Source organism: Lottia gigantea, assembly GCF_000327385.1.
Source record: "Lottia gigantea unplaced genomic scaffold LOTGIsca_3, whole genome shotgun sequence".
Taxonomy (NCBI): domain Eukaryota; kingdom Metazoa; phylum Mollusca; class Gastropoda; family Lottiidae; genus Lottia; species Lottia gigantea.
The window spans coordinates 155,892-170,857 of NW_008708986.1; the positions used below are offsets into that span (position 1 = coordinate 155,892).

The 14,966-nt window shown below is 32.2% G+C and overlaps 1 protein-coding gene across 1 annotated transcript in view; it reads right to left on the reverse strand.

The window, feature by feature from the left end:
• LOTGIDRAFT_209197 (hypothetical protein) overlaps positions 1 to 14,966 on the reverse strand; it is a gene marked incomplete at its 5' end in the record, with an annotated part of 36,086 nt that overhangs the window by 8,962 nt on the left and 12,158 nt on the right. The window contains 30 exons of the mRNA XM_009057052.1: positions 205 to 303; positions 1,218 to 1,238; positions 1,451 to 1,702; positions 2,078 to 2,291; positions 2,508 to 2,629; positions 2,780 to 2,903; positions 3,100 to 3,374; positions 3,716 to 3,853; positions 4,095 to 4,334; positions 4,650 to 4,792; positions 4,983 to 5,205; positions 5,458 to 5,690; positions 5,952 to 6,101; positions 6,266 to 6,536; positions 6,782 to 6,926; positions 7,262 to 7,413; positions 7,877 to 8,123; positions 8,732 to 8,892; positions 10,006 to 10,104; positions 10,263 to 10,418; positions 10,779 to 10,908; positions 11,149 to 11,356; positions 11,591 to 11,678; positions 11,847 to 12,023; positions 12,306 to 12,514; positions 12,861 to 12,970; positions 13,311 to 13,534; positions 13,922 to 14,104; positions 14,311 to 14,429; positions 14,722 to 14,861. Of these exons, the coding sequence (XP_009055300.1) occupies positions 205 to 303; positions 1,218 to 1,238; positions 1,451 to 1,702; positions 2,078 to 2,291; positions 2,508 to 2,629; positions 2,780 to 2,903; positions 3,100 to 3,374; positions 3,716 to 3,853; positions 4,095 to 4,334; positions 4,650 to 4,792; positions 4,983 to 5,205; positions 5,458 to 5,690; positions 5,952 to 6,101; positions 6,266 to 6,536; positions 6,782 to 6,926; positions 7,262 to 7,413; positions 7,877 to 8,123; positions 8,732 to 8,892; positions 10,006 to 10,104; positions 10,263 to 10,418; positions 10,779 to 10,908; positions 11,149 to 11,356; positions 11,591 to 11,678; positions 11,847 to 12,023; positions 12,306 to 12,514; positions 12,861 to 12,970; positions 13,311 to 13,534; positions 13,922 to 14,104; positions 14,311 to 14,429; positions 14,722 to 14,861 (5,053 nt within the window). The remainder of the gene's footprint in view (positions 1 to 204; positions 304 to 1,217; positions 1,239 to 1,450; positions 1,703 to 2,077; positions 2,292 to 2,507; positions 2,630 to 2,779; positions 2,904 to 3,099; positions 3,375 to 3,715; positions 3,854 to 4,094; positions 4,335 to 4,649; positions 4,793 to 4,982; positions 5,206 to 5,457; positions 5,691 to 5,951; positions 6,102 to 6,265; positions 6,537 to 6,781; positions 6,927 to 7,261; positions 7,414 to 7,876; positions 8,124 to 8,731; positions 8,893 to 10,005; positions 10,105 to 10,262; positions 10,419 to 10,778; positions 10,909 to 11,148; positions 11,357 to 11,590; positions 11,679 to 11,846; positions 12,024 to 12,305; positions 12,515 to 12,860; positions 12,971 to 13,310; positions 13,535 to 13,921; positions 14,105 to 14,310; positions 14,430 to 14,721; positions 14,862 to 14,966) is intronic.

Here is a 14,966-nt window from a genome sequence, read left to right on the forward strand (position 1 = left end):
CACATATTGAAATCTTTAATATCCTGTAATTGTACAGTAATTAGTAATAGTTTATTGTATAGTAATTCTTACAGAAATAGTTACAGCAAGATTCCAAATCTAAAACTGAAGATAATTCATGACATTATGCAAATGTTTGCGATAAAGATTCAAATCATAAACTTGAAACGTAAGTATAAGAACCATGCAGATCATTTATATTACCTGTTGATTGACAACTTCTAGTCGACTGTCTTTAAGATGATTTTTTAACCATTCTGTTGCTCTTGATGAAGGATCTACTAAAAATGGCCGTAATGAGCTCTAAAATATATCAAAAGAGGTTTCAACAAATTAATCATCATTCTTGAACTGGTCTATCTCAACTCAACACAAGTTTTCTTAGCTTTTGTATATATTCAAAATGTCTTGTTGTAACATTTATATTACATGAAAAGGAGTCCTAAATTTTCTGCACCTGTTTCAGCTAAAGAGGACTGGCCATGCTGTGTGCAATAAGAGAAGTTTTGACAAGACAATGGCCTACATCTACTCTTTTTCAATTTCCATCTTAGAGGGATCTTGCATATGCAAACTTTTTACCGGGTCAGTCATTTGCATCACTAGTAGTGGAAGACTAGGTTGAAATGTTTGAATGTTTTATCTTGACCTATGCCAAGATTAAACTTTGGGTCTTCAGGTTTAAGCTATAACTCACTGAGCCACTGTGGCTCCTCATATTTACATTTAAACACCTTTAATTGAAAAGGGCAATTTTGTGAAGTATAAAAAAATGTGTATGAATATTTTCAAAAATTAAAATTTCACATTATTGGCCTGCCCAGTGATAAGCTTCCATATTTTTACACTATTTGTGAAAAATAATAAAAGCTGAAAAATACAATATTGACATAAATAGTGAATAATCTGAGTGAGTACAGAGAGATGATAACAATAAAATAACAATATACAAAACAGATGACGACACAATCTGAAAAAAAATTCTCCTCAGTAAAACAAAACACTTCAAGTAACACCAAGGTGGGAGGTAAGGAGTTGGTAGGTGTTAAGAAATTGTGCTCTGTGGGTGGTCAGGAATGGTGGATTATAAAGGGTGGGTGGTAAGGAGTTGGTAGGTGGTTGGTTGAGTGTGGATTGTAGGAAAAGAGTCATTACAAATTAAAGGGTGATCAAACTGAAACTTGAGTTAAATTAACACCTGTAAAAAATGTTCTTACCCCAACTGGCAAATTATTAACCTGATATTTATAACAAAGTGTCTTTTTAATCTGGTATTAAAGCTATGGGGATGAGTATAAATATGTAAGTGAATCAAAAGATTTAATAATGATAAAAGGACTATTTCTATACAGGATTATGATAAGAGGTAGTCCTGGCTACATAATATATCATAAAAAATATAACAAGTTTTCTGATCTGAGATCGTATTTTGATAAAAGTATCACCATACCTGTAAGATGACTAGAGCATTCTCCATAGATAACTCATCTGATGGTAAGCCTTCACTCTTCCAGATCAACTGTTCACTTTCAGTACTCAAAAACCTTCTGATCTCAAATGATTCCACACCAATAGCATCCATCCATCCTTTTATAGTACTACGACGAACATCTTCTGGTGCAGAAGATAGGTAGGTTATAAAACCTGCAGCCAGTAAAGCTAGTTTTGGTAAAGCATTTAGTTCATTAGATAATTCTCCAACCTGAAACAAGAATTGAAGATTTAGATTGTAAATAATAAAATATTATTTGGCCACTGCTGGTGATCAATACATACAGAATACAATGAAGGATATTTATGTAAGTATTCAGCTCCATTCACAATTGGGATAGCATGTAGCCTTAAGCCTCTATTTTTCAACTAAACACTTTTTTCTATAATGACCATCATCAGTGACAAAAAAAAATAACATGAAAAATCTAGCATAACTCTTTCTATCACAAAAAAACAAATGGCCCCATTTCAAATAAAAATTTGGTGTGGCTTTGAGAAATAGCTCACTTTCAACAAGTAGGTAGTAAGATTTCTTGAGAAGGGGCAAGATCTCTCTGTTATTGAGCATGTGGCATAAACAAACCTGAGCATTCCATCTGTCATATTCTACATCTAATTTAGAAACCAGAGTTTCAGCTGCCTGTATAGTTTCATTTTCTTTATCTAATTTAATCTTCAATTCTGCAGCTTCTTTAGTAAAATTCTCAAATCTAGCTCGCAATTGAGCCACTTTATTATCAACTTCATCTAAATCTCTGCCTAATCTCTCCATTTTAGATTCAGCTTTCTCTAAATTCCTGATGGATAAAAGAAATCTTATCAGCAAAAATTATAGTCTAAGAATTCTTAAAATTGATTGGTCATTTCGGTAGGCACAGAAAGCTTATCTTTTCAAAGTTAATACAATTATTCATATAAATACAATCTTTAAGTCATTTTCAAATTATTACCAAGTATTACTATAAAAACTTACTATCATATCTTTGCTGGCTCGGTTTTAAAAACATACTTACTTTCGCAACATGGCTTGTTCTGATTCTAAGGGTTCTATTTTCTCCAAGACATAGGAATATTTAACATTAGCTCTAACCCAGGCTGCCAATGGTTCAGCTACCACTGATGCTCTTCTAGCATTCTGTAACACAATGTAATCAATTCAATTATAAAGCACTAAAGGTCAAGGTCATTTTTCAACTGTGAACTGTAAGTTAGGAGTCCATGACCAAAACCTAAAGCAGTTTCATACAATCATAGGTAGTTAATGATCTAAAATATCAAAACATACCTTGGGATCAAATGATGCACCATTTTTCCTCAGTAAATCTTCTACACTCTTTCTAATTTCAGAACTAATCTTCCTTGCATCAAAAGTCTGGATTTCTTCCTTTACTCCCCTCTTAGCCAAGAAACTGAAAAAATCAACAATTTTTGTTTCTTGATCTTGCCAATCTAAAAGCCAAAAGTATTTCAGACACAGTTTTGGAAATTTGAATGCTGAAAGTGTCCACAATGCACATAAAAGGCTTAATTTTCTCTACACATTCCCTTTTTAAAAAAAAGAGAATTGAATCCCCAAAGGCTAAGAAATAACAAGGAAAAACAAACCTTTTCATGCTGACCCACGATGTATCAAAGATGCCCATTAATCTTAAAACACCTTCTAGAATATCTCTAATAACATCAGGAGGAGCTCTTAGTGATCTGATTTCAGATAATGATTCTGTTTTAATATTTCCTACAGCTTTCCTAGTCTCCTGAACTAATGGTTCAATCTCTGATAGTTCTTGATCTATAGCCACTTTACGTTTTTCAAGTTTTTTATTCTCTTCTGCTGCTTGTTGTTTTAATACTTCCATTTCATTTTTCTGATCTCCAGCATTCTACAAAATTTGATAAGTTGTAATGGATACATAATGAATTGAAATGTGCTTTTGTCCACTTTTCTGTACCATAACATGTTAAATGAGAATAATTTTGCTAGGATAGTGCCGCCATCTTTTTATTTTCCATCTATTATTCATGCACAACCTGTGGTACATAGAGTTCTATCGTTTTCTCAGGTCCAACATGTAAAATCTGGTTGAAACTAACCACTAAGCTGACTAGCTACAGCATAAGGAGAAAGACTGAAGTTCCACATGATGACACTACAGAATCATTATTAACAGAACAAAATATAAAAGATGCATGCCCTGATTAACTATATATGTTAATCTCTTACCTGCATACTGACTGTTATCTCACTAAGAGCTTTATCAGCTTCACGTTGTTTCTCAGCTAGCTGTATACTTTGTTCTGCTGCTTTACTCTTTAACTCATCTACTAGATGTTTGGCATCATTTAATTTAGAGACACCAGCCTGTTAACCAAGAGAAATATGAGTCCAGAGCTTTTAAAATAGAGTATCTAAAATATTTATAGGAACTCAGCCTGCAGGTCATATGAAATTCTAGGAATAAAGGTTTGAAAGTGATTTTGAGTTTAAGAAATTCTATCCCTTAATTTGGTCCTAATAAAGTTTCAGTCCGATCTATGGGGTATGAGCAAATGACTTATTTCAATCATTCTTTTTTTTTGAACAATGGAAAAGAAAATGTTACCTGCAAATGATGTTGTCGTTTTTCGATACTAGATTTTTTCTCATTATATACTTGTTGATATGTATTTAAGAATACCATAAAGCGTCTGGGTGTTAAGTTGACAGGATCACATGATTCATGTACGTGAAGAAAAGATTTCAATAATTCTTCTCCACCAGAAAGTTTACGTTGACGTTGTTTCTGTTCACCAATTGAGCCACCTTCAATCTTAGGTGGTCGTGTCAACAGCATGTAAGGAACCTTTAAAAAAATCAAGGTATGGGGAACTTGCAAATAAAGTAAGAAAGTAAGGAAGAAATAAGATGTGAAATATTTATTTTATTTTCATAAAGTCTGATGTATAGTGACAGATTTTACGACTTTTCAGAACAAAAATAAAAATCTGAGAGGCAACAACCTTGACAGAATTCAAATTTGTTTTAATGGGAATGTTTCACGCCAGGAAAAGCTTTGTAACTATACCAGTATCTAAAGTATCTCACAGTTCAGAATTTAAAACAAGTGTATCATAATAATCTAATTTCATGTTCAAATTCAAGTTTAAAATTATCATACCTTCACCATACTCTCTCTACTCCATCCATCCATCCACTGTACAGAACATTGTTTATAGAAGGCAGGATTACTCTCACAGTTCAATGTAAACAATGTATTAGTATTATCCATTACTAGTACTATATGAAGATTGGACATGATTCCTAGAAAATACACCACATAAGAACAGATCTGGTTAACATTAAGATTTACAAGAAGTACAAGAAATATTAAGAAATAAATTGGACTACATTTCAGTTTTTCACATAACAAATAATATAAAAACTAACAGGCCATTGAGAAAGTGATTGGATGAGATTTGACCACAGAAACAGTAAAAAATTCAGGACTCACTTGAAGCAAAATAATTCACCATAGTTCCTCTGAATCCAACTTCGGAAGCCATGTCTCTCAATGGTGCTAATAATGGTTCTAATTCTTCAGGAGAATACAGTCCTGGAACTTCTCCTGCTGACAGTAGACTGTTTATCAACTCTAGAAACTGTGGTTCTACAAACTGATGATCTTCTAATACCATAACAACTTGATTCCCATCAATTCCACTGGACTGCATCACCTACACCAAAATGAAAGTAAGAAGTAATGTCAAGGAAAATACATCATCATTTATCACCCCAAAAAATTCTAAAGCAGTCAATGACACATCAGAAATCAACTTTCTTGCAACTTCATGACTACAAATAGAGAAACTTGCCTCAAAACCACTAGTCAAATGATCTGATATGTTATCTAATTACTGTGTTAGAACTAAATTGGGACCAAAAAACCTAGTTAATGCTAAAACTCAAACGTATATGAAGAGACTTACAGTTTTCAAATCATTTTTAAACTGTTTCAATCCATAACCTCTTGAAGTCTTAGGAGAGAAGAATTCCATCTGATGCATGTTGGCTACTACAGCTACAGCACTACGCCTACCAACACCACTACGTCCTGCCATTAATAATGATCCTCCTGGTTTCGTCAATACACGATCTACTCTAGCCATATTCTCTAACACTTCTTTAAATATCAACAGATCAAGTTCACGATTTTCACGACCTGAAATAAAGTAATAAATTAGATATAAATCTTCTCATGAAGTTAATTCTAAAAATTTAGAGACATTCAATTGAAGCATATGAAGATTTATACCAGTAATTGTTCACAAACAAGTTAATTTCATGATTTTCTTGATCATTGAAATATGTACTTATTGTGTTTCAATATAGGAGAATAAACGCAATCACCATGGTAACCTAATCATGGCCACCATTTATATCCTCCATTCAGCAAAACAAAAAAATGTCAACAATAACTCACCATATATCCTGATGCCTTTCTCAATGACTTGTTTCAGATCATCACTAGACAGTAGTCCTAATGGTTTACCAAATATAGGTAATGGTGCTCCAGCAGCCACAGCAGGTGCTCCACTGTCAGTTCTAGCTCCCCATGTCACATAGAAGGTACCTAAACAAGATATATTAAAGATACATAGTACTCTTTTTCCACAGATGGTAGAAATTCTGAACTTAAATCATGATAAATTGCCCATGGATATCAAAAAGCCATCAGTGCAAAAGTGTACCAAACCAGAATAGTCAATGAATAAGTGATATGAAACAAAGACTTACTTGCTAATTCATCAAAGATATTAGTTGACCAATCAGCTCTTACTGCTGACATTAACATATTATCAAACCTATTTCTTCCTTCTAGTCCCACAATTTTATCACGGAATAATCGCTGTGCTTCATAAGCCCAGATTCGTAACACTGTATCACATGTATTTTCATTGGCTCCTGAACTTAGATCATATCTCAAAAGATTTAACACCCAACTTGTTAAATCTCGAGGTGCAAATAAATAATGACCATAATCATCAACTGTAAATTTACTTCGGAGCTGAAAAAAAATAACATTTTGGAAGATTAATTATACAATTGGGGCAGAAAAATAAAAGAGTCAAGTGAAATACAACTCTTTAATCCCAAACAAGGCCTTTCAACTCCATTCATTATTCATATATAGATACAAAATATGATGGGAGTATGATGTCATAGCTGACTGTACAGTGTACAAAAGGAGATAAGTCAAACCTTTCCCCTCTACTGAATTCTAATTATAAAATATAAATAGAGATAGTATACCTGTTCATAAAATTGTACCATTGTACCAGCTAGTGTATTAATTTTAGAAGAACTACCCCATACAGGATGGTGTGCTAACTGTTTATGTAGAATAGGTTTTAAATAAGATGAATAGATAGTCTGTAACTGTTCATGATCTGGATAGCTGAAAACAGGAGTGATTGAAAACATTAATTTAATATTTCTGACATGCATGTTCCTGAACTGAGAATAGAAAAAGACAAAAAGACACAACCATTTTTTTACAAGGATAAGATTGGTTCACAAGGATCCTTTATACAAGCTGGTCCTTGGCCTAACCTCTTGGCATTAATCTTTCCTAGATAATCCATATCCATTACCAACTTGGTCAATGGAGTCATAAAAATAAAACACTCAAATCAACATGTTTGTCATCTTGCTGAACACCTAATGCCAGTCTGCTACTTGGTTTATCAACCTATTAGTAAATATATTTTGATATCTGTATAAATGACTTACCCTACAACACAGATTCTGACTATGGAAGTAAATCTAGTAGTTAATTTATGTCGACCTAGAGTAGTAACAGCATTCATACTAGCTACTATCTGTATATTCTCTAAACCAACCCATTCTAATGTAGAACTGTAGAATCCATTATAGATGATTACCTACAACATTAGATAATTTTGTTCAAAACTGAACGTTCAATAGTTCAAGAGGAAACTTTGTAGAAAATCAATTTATCAAATGTGACCTGTTCTTACTATTTAACATTCAATATACTAAGGAAATTTAAAAGACCTTGAGGTGGCAAAATTAAAACTTCAGCCTTTTACCAGAACAGCATTTCTTTTTTCTATTTGCATCTGCGAGAGGTCTTACACAACCAGTAGCACATACGTTTTTGGTTTATTGTACCACCAAAACATAAGATGTTTTTTTTTTCCATGGTTGTCTCTTTCGACCTGCATCAATGACAGTGAAGAGCTTGGCTGAATATTTAACTGAATCTCAACCTATGCTCAGATCAATCCGAAGCCTCACAAGCCTAACAAGCGTGTTAACAGCCTGTACCTCACTACATCAATGTGGCCTAATATATGAAAATTACATTACAAAGCAAATCCTTACCTGTTGCAAGAATGAAATCATCTGACAAGTTCCCCATTTATCAGGTTTTGGCAGATTAATATCTTTCAGATATAGAACTAAACGTTCACAGTCTTTAGGACGTAGTAAACGACCAGTATTAGAACTGATCTCCATACAAGTCTGACTAAGTTTCTGTAGAATATGGCTGGGGTTGGTTTGAGCACTACAATGTACAACTGCTATCTGTGTTGATCTTAGATGTTCAAAACTGTGACGTAATAATAATCTGTAAAAAAAATCCTAAAGTAAGAATCTAACGTTCATCTTAATGTATCAAATTTGAAATAATAACCCATACAACGTGAAAAACTGCCAAAGTCTGAAAAAAGATCTTACATAATAGTTAAGGCTCTGTCAGCAATTACCAAACTCAATAAGTAGAGCACCATCATGAAATACACACATATTTTGGTACATTTTGCATTGTGCAATACAAACAACTTTTGGTATCTATCTTATTACAGACAGCTGACACTACTAACCTCAATTTTTAAAAGATAGCTTGCCAGGCAAAGTAACATACGCCCACTGGCAGTCTTTAGTGACTACAAGGTTGCACAATATAGCTAATAGAGTGAAACGTCAAGTCAGACACGATATTTCGGTGAAATATTATCCGATCATCTCGAAAATCGATAGGGATCATCTTCATAATGACTTTGACATACAAAATAAAAATCAAAAGAATCTGTAAAGAACTGTAGCCTGTAGAGTGAGCACGAGCCAAATGTGAACGGACGGACGGACGGACGGACCGACGGGGTGATTACAATATACGCCCATCTTACGTGTGGGCGTATAATAACACATGGCTGAAAAATTAAAACCTCTTACCCTTTTCCACAGCCTTCAGGACCAACAAGTATAAAGGGTTGTTTATTATCAGGATCTAACCAGGGTGTAAAATAATCTAAACTTCTCTGGACATCTGATGTACGAATAACAGGTAGGTTTGAAGATATAGTGAAATGATCTGCTGTAAGGTTTTCAGGTACCTAAAAATGGTACATAGAGATTATTCACTTTTCAAATCAAATCTGAACAAATGCCCTTTTCATAACAACGCTCTATTTCAATTGTATGGAAAGCACTATTACTTACCAATATATAAACAAAACTAATGCCTATTACAAGATAGCCTGTTTATTGAGTTCAAGTCACAAATGTATATGTCCTACTAAAATTTTCTCTTTGTGCAAAAATAGCAGTTGAAGATAAAATTATGACTTCAATTTGCAACTAGATCTCACTGGTGCTTCATTAATAATTAACTTGTTTCATATCAACAAAACAGAATATTTTCAAAAGTTAAGCAGAAAAAATCATGGTCAAGATTGAGAAAATTTGCATCAAATCACTCAAAATCATGTGCAATTACATTTAAAACCATTCATCATTATCATAAACATTAAATATGATCAACAATCACACAATATTTTAAATTAGAAATAATCATAAAAATATCAGAACAATAAGTATGAATGACGTCTGTTTAAATATTAAAACAATGACTTATAAATGAAACATCTAATATCAAGCATTTTGAATATCAAACATTTATTATAACAAACATATTGAAATATCAACACAAAACACATTGACTTTACCCCTTTTACAAAAGCCATTTCCTTAAAATAAAAAGATAGAAAACAGTGCAAAAAGGGTGTTCAGGTTTAAAAGCTGAAAATGTAGAAATTGCACATAAGAAGAAAAGGTTGGATTGGAAGATAAATAGTACTTGAAATTTTAAAAGCAGGACAAAATTTGTATAAAGCAAATAATTTGAATAGAATTCCAAGTTTACATTGTAGAAATTTGCATTGAAATTTGAAATGAAATCATATCTATTGCAAAAACTTGAGGAATTGGAATTAAATGAATATTTACATTATTGAAAATTACATTGAAATAAAATTGTTGATAAATTGGAATAAAAATTTCACATCTGCAGCAAGTAAAATCAAGATAGAAGATCCTAAAGAGAAGAGAAAATGCACTTAGCCAGTAATAGAAAGCATATCACTAGGAAGGGCAATTCTATTACAGGGGATAAGAAGAAATCTTATGCAATCCAGATTTTTTAAAAGGAGAGGGAATTCAGAACCTACCTCTGTACTGTAAGTCATTAGGCGACCAACTGATTCATCATAATAAGCATCTAGTGGTCGCCTACTCTCTGGTGGTGCTTCACCTACCCAAGAAAATACCTTTAAAAACAAAGATTTTCTGATTAAATTAAAGATTGAAACTGAAGTAATACTTTCATCAAGAGGATATTAAAATAATATTACTTTGAACTGCACCTTAGTTTGGATTTACGTGGATAATTCTTTGTAAATGGTTTAATATTATAAAAATATGTCACCTCTTGAGCAAATTTCTCCCTGTGATGTTCTGATATATTAGATCCCAATCCATGTATTAAACAGATAGCAAAGTGGGCTTTATTTTTAATATTATGTAAGTGGGATAACCCATTTAATACACATCCAACCAGACTAGTTTCTACTACAAAATCATTCTGAAATAACAAAAAACGTCTTATTTTCATTTAGTTATGAAATAGCAAGAAATAGATGATTATGTCATACCAACATAACAACTGAAAATGCCCAATGGATCAGGTGTCAACTCTTTTGGTTATATTTCAAAGGGATCTTATTCTCATCAAAATACAATTAATTATTAATTCCCAGATAATGACAGTTGTAACAATATATGAGAAGCCAACTTAAACAGTTTCATTATGTTCATACGTCTAGACTTAAATTGACTTTCAAATTCTGTGATACTGAGATGAGAACTAGTTAAGCTATACCTCTACTAAGAAATACGGCTCATTTCATATTCATGGTTGAATAGAATTATCTAACAAAAATACCTGTTTTAAAACCCAATCTAGAGCTCTATAGAAATAGTCTTCAATCCATCCTGATATTAAATGTTGTTCTGATTCTGGCTGAGTACTTAACCAAGATTTAACTAGAGCTTTAACATCTACATCTTCATCACTACAAAATATCATATTCATAAATTACAAATTGCAAGACTTATGTTAATAGCTGTCATATTTCACAGAAATTTCACAGTCTCAATTTGGTATGTGCTATTAAATTTCTAAAGAAAAATCAATGACTGGGGTTAATATATAAATTTGACAAAATTAACAATAATGATTTCTGTCAAACTATGGACCTGCTAGTGTGCTTCTAAAAAATTGCTGGAGTAGCATGTATTTAACACTAACAAACCTCAAGAATATCATTCCCATTCTAGAAATAGTAGCTGGTGATGCACAACTTAAATCATGTGTTTCAAACAGGAAGTTAACATTGGGTCCAAACTGTATTCTTTCTCCAGATGGCATGGTTAATAATCTATTATCATCTAATACAGAGTTTAATGATTCAATCCATTCAGGGTCTATATCACCATCACATACAATCCATGACTGTACTTCTACAATATACATATATCACATGATGAAGGGATGGAGTACATTGGAGGTTCAAGTACATTTTCTCAAATGCGGGAAAATCTTTCTAAAAGATATTGGATATTGAATTTATAGAACCTATCTATGACTATATTAAGTTGTGGGTACTCATTAACATGTTTAATATTTCGAGTTCGTCAATTTCGAATCCATGTACTTGATAACCAAACAAGGATTGTGTCAGGCACATTCATTACCTTGTGGCTCTTTAATAACTTGTCTAGCACTGTATGTCAATACACCATCAGTCCATTCTCTAGTATCCATATCAATATGACCCAATAACTACAATAAATTTGATGAATTATTAAATTCCCAAACATTACAGGTGGAAAATTATCTTATTGAAGCATGTCAAAAGAATCCATAATCTATATAATCTCTGAAACAAACATATCATCATATGGTACTTCTTAGATTCTCTATAGTCTAATCAGAATTTCAAAGATATACCTGAGTTCTTGGCATAGCTTTAGGATTCATTACATATTGTTTAACAACTTGACCTCTCTTATTCAAAGCCTGACGTAACATTCTCCATAGAGTTGTCTTTCCTGATCCTGATGGTCCAACTACCACGACACCCATTCTCTGTCGTAACTGTTCATATAACTCTAGAGCTTTCTTTATCTATCATGGAAAGATCAAATTATTTCAACTTAAACAATTTATCAAGCATTATGATTTGTTTCTGTATGGTTCATTCATAGCGTTTTATTTATTGCTTTTCAAATCAATTAAATGGACAACTAACTATACACCTCTTTAAGAAATGTTGATACCCTTTTGATAGTATTACTTTGGAGAATTCTATTCAAAGAATTGACTCTAGAATTAAACAAGACTAATGTGTTAAGACAGGACAGAATAGCTATCTTTGAAAGTCTCTATCAAGAATATAAACATAAATACCTGTTTCTCATTGATACTAAGATTGGTCTCTTTACAAACTTCTCTCATAGCTTCTGCTAGATCTTCATATTCTATATCTTTAAATTCAATACCAGGAAACACATCACGTAATAATGAGTCAAACCTGATACCATCAGAGAATGTTAGTTTAGATAGTGTATTAATACGTAAAGCTTGTACCACTAACTTGGCTTCTGTCTTACCATCAACTTTACCTGAGAAAATATAAACATCAAAATAAATCAATTCAATGGTAAAATTATGTTTATTATATAATCATTTGACTATCAGAGAATTTGGATAATGTAATTCAGAGAACAATTTACTACAGATGTCATAAAACCAACTTTCATCTTTTCCCACAGAAATCAGTCACTATTTAACCTAGTGGCATTGTTATTGGACACATTTTTTCTGCCTGAATGGAACATTTCATTGCAGACTGGTGTAATATGGATGTATGATACAGATAAAGCCAATATATATAATTTGAGATATTCTGAAATGCAAATTACTCTCTTAATAATCTATAAAGCAATAATCCTAAATACTGACCTCCATTCAAAGCTTTCTTTGTAGTCTGTAAGAGATTACCACAGCCTCGAAGTACTGTTTTTAAAGCTCTCAAACCCCAATCATAATGTTGTTGAGGGGTCAGTAACTCTCTATATTAAAGTAAAAAAAAATCAAAAGACTGAATTTCCATAAAAATTCATAAAACTGCAGCAAATATAAATTAACTAGTCAAACCATAAGAAGCTTTAAAACAATGAGAGCATAGACAATAGACAGAGATAAACATGAACTAGAAAGAGATCTAATGACAGTAGTCTACTGGACTGTGGCTAAGAATAACATTTTCAAAAGAAAAAGGATACTCAGGAATTTCAATAAATATTAGACTATGATTGTGTCAAAAATAGATGATAAATCCATTATTGTTACAGCCATTTTCAAAATTAGAGCAAATGAACAAGATTGTTTATTATTGAATTTGAAACATACCTTGACAAGTTAAAGATAGCAACCAGTTTACTGCCAACACTTTTAGCTTGTTTAAAACCTTCTGAGAAGAGAATAACTTCAGCAATTTGTTCATTATCTGGTTTTGACATGGCCACAGGTCTAAATAGTTGTTTTAAATTATCAGGTAACTTCTGTCTTCCTCCATAGCCTTTACCAGCTGGATTCATTGTTATAAATATACCAGAGTTATGGTTGATATCAATCTAAAAATAGTACAGGTTCATTGAACAATTTATTCTTGCTATCAGAAAAAAGAGATACATTATTTCACAAAATCAGCCATGTAATTCGTAAATTAGACCTACCAAGTCTCACAGATTTATGGATTCAAGGCTTAGTTTCGATTTTAGATCAGTTTTAATCTGCATTTGTATATAACAGTTTCAAAGGAATAAGCTTGTCTTAAGACTACCAAAACATTCATACATTACTTATTTACAAGCAATAAACCTTAAAGTGATTCGCAAACTATTGTTCATTATTTCTTTCTTTAGTGTTTTTGTTTTGATAGTTCAAAAATGTTATGTTAAATGTGTTTTTTCTTCATTTTTTTATATGAGGTATCATGGTGTGAGAAATACATGACATACATTTTTTCCAAGGAGATCAATTCTGCTGACTTTATTTTTAATAGCATCTTGTATGACTTGAATCTGCATAGAAACAGCTGATAATACAGCTTCTTCAAGCCGATTAAATTCATCAAAACATCCCCAGGCTCCACATTTTACTAAACCAATAAATATTCGACCCATTGACTTCACATCAATTCCCTATAGATATCAAAAATTTTAATTGTTAGTAACATAGCAAGAAGATATAAACAAAATATTTTCTTCAAATATGGTGCCAATTCCATTTAAATCAAATATATGAATATTAATAACTAAAAGCATGAATCTTTTTTTATTTGTGATATATTCATGGCATCAACTGGTTTTAAATTGTAAAATATCTTGAGAAATCGTCAAACTCTTACCTCATCACAGTTAAAAACCAAAACTTGTCTTCCAAATAAACCACCCATAGCTTTAACTGATTCTGTTTTACCAGTACCAGCTGGTCCATAAGGATTACCTCCTAATCCCATATGCATACCTGGAAACAGACATGTAGTAAGATAATAGAGTTCCTTGAAAACCGTTTTCAACCAAAATTGAGTCGGTAACCTAATATACAGTCATACTCTGTTAGTGACAACACTGAGTTCATTCAGTTCTACCAAGGTATGGATTTTGACATATCTATCCATCCTTTGCTTGATGTTCGAAAGATCCTTGCCAGAAACAGACATTTGACTACCAGCAAAGTAAATAAATAGCCCTTATGGCCAGTGGTCTTGACTCATTTTCTATAACCAAAGATTAACCAAAGATTTCTATATGATTACCTTGAGTGAGTGTAAGGTAACATTTGTCTGTAAGTGGGGTGTGAACTAATTTCTGAGCATTGCCTTGATATTCATAGGTATACTCAAACTCAGCATCTACCATTCTTAATACACATACACCATCTTTTCTCATGTTAACTCTAAATAATTAAAAAATAATGATTATTTTCATAATTGGACAAAAGAATTTCTTAGCATACATATGTTTTATTTATATATAATTTGGTCAAAACCAGAGTAGACAA